General features: G+C 53.6%; 1 protein-coding gene across 1 annotated transcript; it reads left to right on the top strand.

Moving 5' to 3' along the window:
- Positions 1–3,604: 3,604 nt before the first annotated feature.
- TMDD1 (transmembrane and death domain 1) lies at positions 3,605–4,525 on the top strand. Its single transcript, XM_059937360.1, has one exon. It carries the CDS (start codon positions 3,605–3,607, stop codon positions 4,523–4,525), a length of 921 nt encoding a protein of 306 aa, XP_059793343.1.
- Positions 4,526–9,341: the final 4,816 nt, after the last annotated feature.

Below are 9,341 nucleotides of genomic sequence, written 5' to 3'. Positions count from 1 at the left end.
AGCATCCGTTACAGGAGAAGGTTCTGTGGGGACTTGTACCTCTCCCATTCTCGTAGGGTCCTAGGTCTAGAGCTCCAGGGGCTATGAGAGGGTGAAAGAGATGGGCAGGCTGTGTTCCCCTGAATAAACATTGGGGGTTTATTCTCAGTCCCACCCAAACTTTCCCCCGGAAGCCGAGGCTTGGGCGCCCTTCCTCGTGAGAACCGTATTCTTCTTCTTCCCACCAACTCTCCTTTGATGGGGCTTTGGCAGTTTGCCCCTCCCCCTCAGGGAGCCCATTTCACAACTCTGACCTTTGGTCCAAAGGTGGGGGGGACAAGCTGTCACCCCAACTCTTCTTTCTCCCGCCCCAGCCGCCTTTCCTGTTCCTCGCCACCCTTACAGCTCCTGCAGTCTCTGTACCATCTCCCACTACTAGCTGGAAGGAAGTCTGTGGGGGACGTTTCAGGTGCCAAGGTGCTGAGGGCCTGTGCTGGCTTAGGAGTGCTAACAGGAAAGCTGCTCTGTTTCCCCCCCTTTCCCCCCTTGGTCCCTGGCCTTCCACTCCTTGGAGCTGGCTGATCGCAGGGCTTTGGTGCCTCAGAAGCAGTGGGTGCAGGGTCTTGGCTCTGAAAGGCCCTTGTGGGGAGCAGGGAGTGAGCAGGTCCTCTCAGGTGTGTATGTGTGTATGGGGGGGCGGTGGAGGGCATTGGGGAGGTGGGGTTGGGATCCCAGCCTTCCCTTCAAGAGGCAGGCAGCTCTGGGGGTTGGGGGAAGAGCTCACTGACCAGGACCCAGGGCCCCCACTGCCTCCTCTCATGGCCTCGGGGAGCTTTGCACAAGGAGACAGCCTCCAGTCTATAGCACCTACCTCAGGGGCACTGTGGCGGGTGGGGAAGGGCAGGTCCAGCTCTGGCAATGTTTGGGGGGGCATACCAAAGAATCCAGGGGCAGGGATGGGGGGAGGGCAAGCTGGCCCTCTCCTTCCTCTGCCCAGATTGGGGTTGGGGTCCTCTCCTCCAGCTGTAACCATTTCTACCTCATTTTGATGCGTGTTGTACATGGACGTATTTATCTCCTGTCTGACGATGCTCTGCAGTTTGGTCTGTCTACCTCAGAAAAGACTGTATTTTAAAAGAAAGTATTACACAGTATTAAAACGATGATACGTGGTTTCCAGAGGATTTCTTGGGGGCAGCAGGATGTGGGGAGCCCTCTGGGGAATGCTTGGGCTTCCAGGTCTGCTGGAGCCATGGGTGTGGCTCTGTGGGTGTTTCTTTTCCTTCAGCAAAACATGACTGTGGGACTCCTGTTACCCACTGGCACAGCAAGGGCCCACCATGTGCTGGGCACTGAGGCCACCAGATGAAAAGCCTGCAATTCTGAGCTCTTAGAGGCTCAGAATTGGGGCTGACATATCCCCAGAGCTCTGAATCATGAGGGGTAAAGAAGGGCTCATATGTTTGTTGAATGAGTGAATGAATGAATAGATGTATGCATGGAGGAAAGGGGGGCTGAAGAGGAAGTTGTTTCACTCAGAACCTGGACAGCAGCCCTTGCTGGCCAGAGCTACGATCGTACTTGTATTCCATCCTTGGACGGAAGGAAAGTGGACAGAGGGCAGGGTGTGGACACAGTGTGTTCCAGTCTTTCAGGTCACATGGGATCCTTTGTCTGCCACCATCTATTTGTCAGTCCCCAACTCTGACAGCTCATCATAAACTGGGACACAGAAAACTAGGAAGGAACATCTTGCTGAAAAAGCTATATGGAGATGCCCATGAGAGGTTTTGACCCACAACTTCCTGAGGTCTTGAATGCACTGAGCAAAATTATTGACAATGCACCGGAGCGCAAGGGACGTAGGCCCCCTGGCTTCCTCGGGCTCAGGCTAAGGGCATACCCAGGACTTTCAGGAGGCAAAGCAAGCCCAAGGCCAGACCCTGCAAAGCAGTTTCCCCTCCAAGAGAAACAGCTGGTGTACCTGGACATGGGGGCTCCAGGGCATTGCCCCAGGGCTCACCGACCCCAACCCTCTCGGCCCTTGGAGGTCCCGACCCCCCCCCCCCCTTGCACTCTAGTTGGTTTATTACACACCTGCTCTGTGCAGACACCACGTAGCACTGAGGATACAGAAATGGTTAAGCACAGCCACCATTCTGGAGAGCCCACAGTGCAGGGTGGGAAAAGCTCAAAAATGGATCGTTTGAAAATACAACTGGATAAAGCTGCTTGAGGAGGGGCCGTATCAAAATTTTTATGTTCTCACATCTGGCACAGTATTTGGTACGCATAGAAGACACTGAGTAAATGTTGACTAAATCCTCGAATTAGTTAGTTTCCAGATAAGTGTCCCGATGGAGGATGCATAGGCTGTCTCAAGAATGCCCAGAAAAGATCCTGACTCGCGGTGGTAGTGGTAGTGATGGGTCAGAAAAACTTCCTGGACAGGATTGGGTGGGTACAGCCTGACAAAGCTATGGAGACTGGAAACTGCACCATACCTGTGACTTGTTACAAGAGCATAAAGTGAGGGCAGGAGTGGGGAGAAGTGGGAGGAATCATGGAACTGCACCGCTGCACTAGGAGGACCTTCCATGCCCTGTGAAGAGCTGAGGCTCCACGATGAAGCCTGCGTGTGTGGGGCGGGGAGGGGGTTAGTGGCCAGTGGACAGGGACTGATTTGCAAGTTAAGAGTTCACCCACTGATTCAACAAATCTTTACTGAACACTATTATGCGCTAGTTGCTATGGGGACAATAGATGGACCTTACACTCTAATGCGGGAGACAGACAGTAAACAGGCAGAGGGGCAGCGTGCTGTGGGAGTACATAGGAGGGGTGCCTAATGGAGAGACAAGGCAAAAGGGTGTGTGGGGGGCAGGGAGGGCGTCCCAGAAGGGACCTGTCAGCTGGGGAGTGACTGAGGCAGAGCAGAGTGCAGTCCAAGATCTAAAGGAGAGCCTGAGCCAAGCTTGCTTGGGGAAAGGAAGCCAGTTCAGTCCTTGAGGGTGGGGGACTTGAGGAGGAGCTTACCTTATCCAAACGGAGGAGGAGGGTTTGGATGCACCCGTGGGAGGACGGGAACTGGTAGAGTCTATACATATTTTGTATTTAGCAGGTAATAAGAGAATGTGGGACTTGATTGGATATCGGAAATAAAAGGAGAGCAAGGGGTCTAGGGCTTCTGGTGGAGGGTCAGGGGCGGTAAATGGGTTAGAAGAGATGTGGGAGACTTGCTAAGTTTGAGACATTAGTGGGACAGCCCGGAGGCCTCTGGCGGGCATTTCAGTCTAAGGGCCCGGGATCCTTGCCTCCTGGGGGACTGAGTCCCCCCCACCGACTCCCTGGGTATTGGGAAACTCTCACTCAAATCCCCGGGTTTTGTGAGACCCTCCCCTCTTAATTCCTAGTTTCTGGATGTTAGCAGATCCTCCTCCTCCAAGTTGCCTGTGTCGGAGGGCCGCCCTTCCCGTCCCTGGGTGTCCCCCTCGTCCCGCCCCCAGCCCCCAGATGTAGGACCCTCATTCCTGCCACCATCCGTGGGTGTTGGCGCCCCTCCCCCATCCGTGGGCATTCGGAGCCCCTCCCCCCACAGTCCGTGGATTGTGGTCACCACCCGGTGATGGCTGCGCGGGGTCCGGCGGGGGCCCTGGCCCTGGCGCTCTGGGGCTGGGCGCTGGCTCCGGCGGGGGCCGTGGACGCCATGGGCCCTCACGCGGCCGTCCGCCTGGCAGAGCTGCTGACTCCGGAGGAGTGCGGCCACTTCCAGTCGCTCCTGAAGGCGCCGGAGCCGGACGTCGAGGCCGAGCTGGCCAGGCTTTCGGAGGACCGGCTGGCGCGGCCCGAGCCGGTGCCCACCTCGGCGGCACCGGGGCGGCGGCGGCGGCGGCGCGAGGCGGCGGGGGAGCCGGCGGGCCGGGCGACCGAGCCCGCGAACGTGTCCGACGGCTGCCGGGAGGGACTGGCGGCCTGGCTGGCTGCCGAGGCCCCGTCCTTGTCGTGGGACCGCGTGGCCCGGGCCCTGCGGCGCAGCGGCCGCCCGGACGTGGCCCGGGAGCTGGGCAAGAACCTCCACCAGCAGGCGACGCTGCAGCTGCGCAAGTTCGGGCAGAGCTACCTGCCCCCAGCCGGCGCCCCCGCTGCCCCCATCCCGGCCCCGGCCCTGCGCCCCCGCCGCTCCTCTGTCCCCGAGCCCAACTGGGACGAGCTGGAGCTGATCGTGGAGCGACTGCCCCAGGCTCCGTACGAGCGGAGCCCCACGGGCTGGGCCGGGCCGCTGGCGCTCGGCTTCCTCACCGGCTTCGGAGGGGCGCTGGGCGCCGGGGCGCTGCTCATCCTGCTCACGCCGTGGATCACGGGCGGCGACGGCGACGGGGCGCGGCCCCACAGCCTCCGGCCGCCTGCGCCTCCCCTGCTCCGGCCCGCCGGGGCGCCCGGCTGCGGGGAAGAGGAGCCGCTCTTGACTGCAGAGCCCCTCGCATCCCCGGGGGCCTGGGCTGCAGGTGGGCCAGATATCCCCTTGCCTCTGTGTCCCCGGCCGTGAAATGGGAGCACAATCCTGGTGGCGTGCTGCCTTTGACATATTATAAAAGTTACGAAATACGCAAAAGTGGGAGCGATCGGTTTGTTGGTTGGAAATGGCCGGTATAGCCAGCGGGGCAGCCAGTGGCAGAGGAGGGCCTCCGGTGCCAGTCTTCCCGGGAGGGCAGACCCTCCCAATTCTTGTCAGCTTTAGTTCCTTCTTTGTCTCGCACTTATTCTTCCACTAAGAAGAGCTACCATTTATTGAGCACTAACTGTGTGCCAGGCCCTAGGCTAAGAAGTTACATACTACAATATTTGATATAATCTTCAAAACCCAAGGTTATAAGGTATTATCTCAATTACACATAAGGAAACTGGCCACAACTAGTTAGTGGCATAGTCAGGTGTTTGCATCCAGAGCTGCCTGAGCCAAAAGTTTGAGCTCCAGAGGGAATGATCCGTGAGCAGTAAGGGAGCTGGAGAAACAGGATGGGGACCGGAACAAGGTGCAGAATTTCCGTTTATTCTGAGGCCCTGCTGGAATGGGCTGTGGGCGGCACAGCTAGAGGTGTGCCCACTTCCAGGGCCTGCTGCCTCCAAGCTGCTCTCTCCAGTCAGGCAAGGCCTCCTGAAGCTCTACCTGGAGCCCCAAACTTTTCCCACCCACCTGAGCGTCTGGGGCACCGCCCGCCCATCAGGGGAGCTGAGCCTGGGTGAGCCCTCACACAGACCCTGCTCAGACTGTGCCCCTGCCAGAGGAAGGGGAGAGGACAGCTGTGGGGTCCTGCTGGGTGGGAGTGCTTGACTCCCTGGCTACCCTGGGCTGAGGGGCTCCGGTGTGAGAGTAATGACAGAATGACAGGCCAGTCCAAGAAGAGAGTTGAAAACAAGATTGACGTAACCCTTTATTGCAAATTCTAAAGTAAAAAGATGTACAGTACAAAGTAAAATTGAAATTTCAGACTATAAACTTCCGATCCTCTTATACATTCTCATTTCTCAAGCATTTCTGCCATTTCCGCATAAACGGAACAGGGAACAAGTCGAGGGGGTGAGGGAAGGAGATACAGCAAGGGAAAAAAATTAAGTGTCTGGAATAATCACAAACCCCAGAAGCAAGTGAAAGGAAAGACATTTTCTCGACCTGCTGTCCTGGTGATGAGAAGCGGGGGTGGTTGGAGCAGTGCAGTTTAAAATGGCTCTCAGAATAGCAGCATTTATGGTACCATTTCATCTTCCATAAGTCCAAATAATACTTTGCCCTTCCCTAGTGCCTTTGCCTCTGTATCTCAAAAACACTTTACAAAACATTTAGTTAAAGCCTCACAACACCCCTGTGAGGTAGGTCAGTATTATTATCCCCATTTTACAGATGGGGAAACTGAGGCACAGAGAGGTTAAGTGACTTGCCCAAGGCCACACAGCGAGTCAGTGGTCGAGCTGGGGATGGAACACAGGAGTTCTGTCCCTTTTCTGGAACCACTGGACCACGCTCCCCTTTACCTATATACATTCTTCACACACACACACACCACACGTGCACTCCCGCCCACCCCACCCCACCCCACTTAGCCTCTATGTACAGCAAACAGCAGTGGGGGGCAGGGGTAGGGGGTGCCTCAGGAGCGTTTTGACGGAGGAAATCTTGGTACTCTTGGAAGGGGAATCCAAGAAAGCACAATGCTGAGCCACAGCACAGACTGTGCAAACCTCGGGCCCCTCCGAACCCAGACTTCTTCTTCCCTCCTGATGTCCCCCTGGCTGGCTAGTTGCAGCCGATTCTTTAGGGGGTGGGGGTACCTGAAAATGAACGAAGCTTTTTGCAAAACTTTGGGCAACATCTGAGAAAAGAAAGAGGCATCATCACAGAAGATGCCCAGGACTCAAGTCACAAAGTCCTAACCCATGGCAATCTCACCTCCACAGCAGGCCTGGAGGCGGGGGGCCGAGGGGAGGAGGATGGGGACTGACCTACCAGCCATCTCTCTCCAGAGTGGAGCTACTGGAGCGGACTAGAGTGGGCACTTCAAAATCCTCCTGAGTGTTCCTGGACTGGGAGACACGGCCTAGAGAGGGATGTCCCCAAAGCCGGGCAGGGTGAGGGAAGGGGAGGGGCACCCCCCTTCCCTGCCGAATGCGAATGGAGAGCAGCCCTAGTCTGCTGGTTTGCCGCTGGGGCTGGTGGAGGGCAGGGCCCAGCATTAGCTAGCAGAGGGGAGGCTGCTGGGCGTCGTGCTCGCCCGAGCTTTGGGGCGTTGGGACAGTTTTTTTCTTAAAAAACGTGAAAAAGGCAGAAGTAAGGCCAGCCCGGCTGGGTTGGCTGACAGCCTCTCTGGGGGCTCTGCCAGGGGGACCGATGAGGAAGGGGTTTCATGGGCCTTGAAGCACTGGCCCAGTAGTGGGAGGAATGCCACATGCAATGGGTGACTGGGGATCTGGGTGGGGGGGACGGACAGGACCTTGCTTTTCTCTCCAATCTCTACTTTTTAGCCAGAACTTTGCAGGTAAACCCTCTGATTTCTCTCCCTTCCATTCCCCTCCTTTCCCCAAATGTGCTGAAGTCCCAATTCCCAGACCCCTCCCAGGAATCAAAAATTGGGAGAGTCAAGCAACAAACGCACACCAAGACAGGCTTCCCTTGTACAGTAAAAAGGGTCATTTTTATTTTGTTTCCTTTTGGCTTATAGTAGTGATGTACTTTTTATCACGTCTCGTTTAGAGCAGTGCTGGCCTCCATGCGTTCACTAATACACTAGTCTTCACTATTGGTCTTTTACAAGCTTACATTGGTTGCGGCGAAAAATAAAAGAACTCTGGGCACTGTCGTTCCAGGGGCTTTGACTGGGAGTTTCTGTTAATCTCTCCTCAGCCAACTTCTGATGCCAAGAGTGGCTCATTCAGAGAGGGATGGGAGCAGGTCCGCTGACTTGGGAAGTTTATCCTGCTCTCGCCCTCTGCTTTAAATTACGGAGTCTCCTCATCCTAAGCAACATGGAGGTTAAGGAAAGAAGAGGGGAAAGTGTTTTTCACACACAAGCCAGCAACCGTGTCAGCTGCTGCTCAGTGGCTTTGGCTCTGCGTTTTAAATTAACAGCATCACACGTCTTTTTGCTTTTTGTCCTTTTTTAAAGGTGGATTGTGAAGTATAAATACTGCACCAAGGACCTGGCTACAAAAAATAAATATTTATATTGTATTTATATATCTATATATATATATGTGCAGTGATACTGTGGCTGCTGCTGCTTCTTGATTGGCTTCGTTAATATTTGGCAAAGCGTTGCCACTTACCCACTCGGTGAAGACGTAGAAGAACGTCATCACTGACTCTTTGAGTTCAATGCCTGTTAACTGCGGGTGTCAACTGCTGGTGATGGTGTCACTTACTACCAAAGAAGTGTGGAGCAGGGCGGGTGAGGGCGAGAGCGCATGAGCGAGTGGGTGGGTAGAGGGGCGATGGGAGAGGGGAAAGAAGGTGGGAAAAGGTTAAAAAAAAAAAAAGTGAAACTTCAAATAGAGTGGAGGTGGCTTCTTCCCTATGAAGCTGGCTGATGGGTGTCAGATACCAAGGCCCGTGTGTGTCACTGAGGAGATAACCCGCTGGGTGGGGACCAGGGTCTGGGGGAGGAAAAGGGTCAGAGCTCAGAAAAATCTCATTAATATGCTCTAGTAGCTTAATGACATCACTAGCACGAGCACTTAGAGGACGGAGCGGGATCTTATAGTTCTGTTGCCCATCTCAAGACCTAAGAACAAGAACGATTATGAAGTTTAGCCAAATCTTGCATAGAAGTGGTTAGAATTTATTGCACATTGGAACAAAAATATATATATTTTTTGTTGTTTTGGAAAAGACCATTAGCAATAAAAAATTTTTTGTCTGTCTGTCTGGTTTGGGGATGTACATTGGCTGACAGCATCTAAGTTCTAAGAAGAAAGAAAAGTATAAAAAATAAAAATAAACATGACAATGGCATAAGCCAGAAGCCATTTCCTATTTAATAAGTTAATAATTTGTATTTACAAAAAGGCATGCCAATAAAATAAAATGATATATTACAGTATTTATAATTCTCTTAAAAAGAATAACCACACGTCAGCTTCTGTTTTGTGCTGTTTACGATGTAGCCTGCCCACGTTACTATACATTCATCCTAGCAGTTAGCAGGGTCACCGAGAAAAACGCCTTCCCAACCTGGTATCAGGTGTAGTACAAAAAGTACTACGGATGATGCCGCAGAAGCAGGCTTATGAAACCTGGACAGAGTTTCTAATGGTCCAACAAGATAGAAAGCTCTGCTTACTGACTTGCTGTGGTTTGTTCTACACAAAACTAGTCAGGTGGACTGTGAAATTACATCCAAAGTGCTTCTACTGCAAGGCAGATTGGTGTGTCTGATCATGGGTTGTTTTTCTCCCTCCATTTTATGGTTCAGGAAGAATTTATTTTGATTTGGTTTGCATGCTGAAGTCTCTCCTCACTCTTTGTATCGACTTCCTGACACATTCAACTGCAGCATCTTAGCTCTGAAATCGAGTCATCAGATGAGAAACCCCTGGACTAAAAACTGTCTTCCCTGAAGCGGGAGACGGACGGAAGCTATGACACTCCCCCGCAAAGCCACCCTCCGATGACAACGGGCAGGTCTCTAAGTAGATGGCAAAACTGGCCGAAAGGGAAGGTGCTGGGGGAAGCTGGAACTTCTTAAGAATTCATATTAAGTCGCTTTCTCATGAGAACCAATGCAATAAAGAAACCAAGTGGGCTGGGTTCAGAGGCGGCTCCATCTCTACTGAGGTCCCACCAGTGACTATTTATTCTAATAATAAATGAA

The sequence above is a fragment of the Balaenoptera ricei genome, chromosome 10, assembly GCF_028023285.1.
Source record: "Balaenoptera ricei isolate mBalRic1 chromosome 10, mBalRic1.hap2, whole genome shotgun sequence".
NCBI classification, from domain to species: domain Eukaryota; kingdom Metazoa; phylum Chordata; class Mammalia; order Artiodactyla; family Balaenopteridae; genus Balaenoptera; species Balaenoptera ricei.
This window is presented reverse-complemented; position numbering and strand designations above follow the sequence as displayed.

Bases quoted from the DNA above. Each gene is read 5' to 3' on its own strand.
- TMDD1 (XM_059937360.1), top strand. From the start codon at position 3,605: ATGGCTGCGCGGGGTCCGGCGGGGGCCCTGGCCCTGGCGCTCTGGGGC.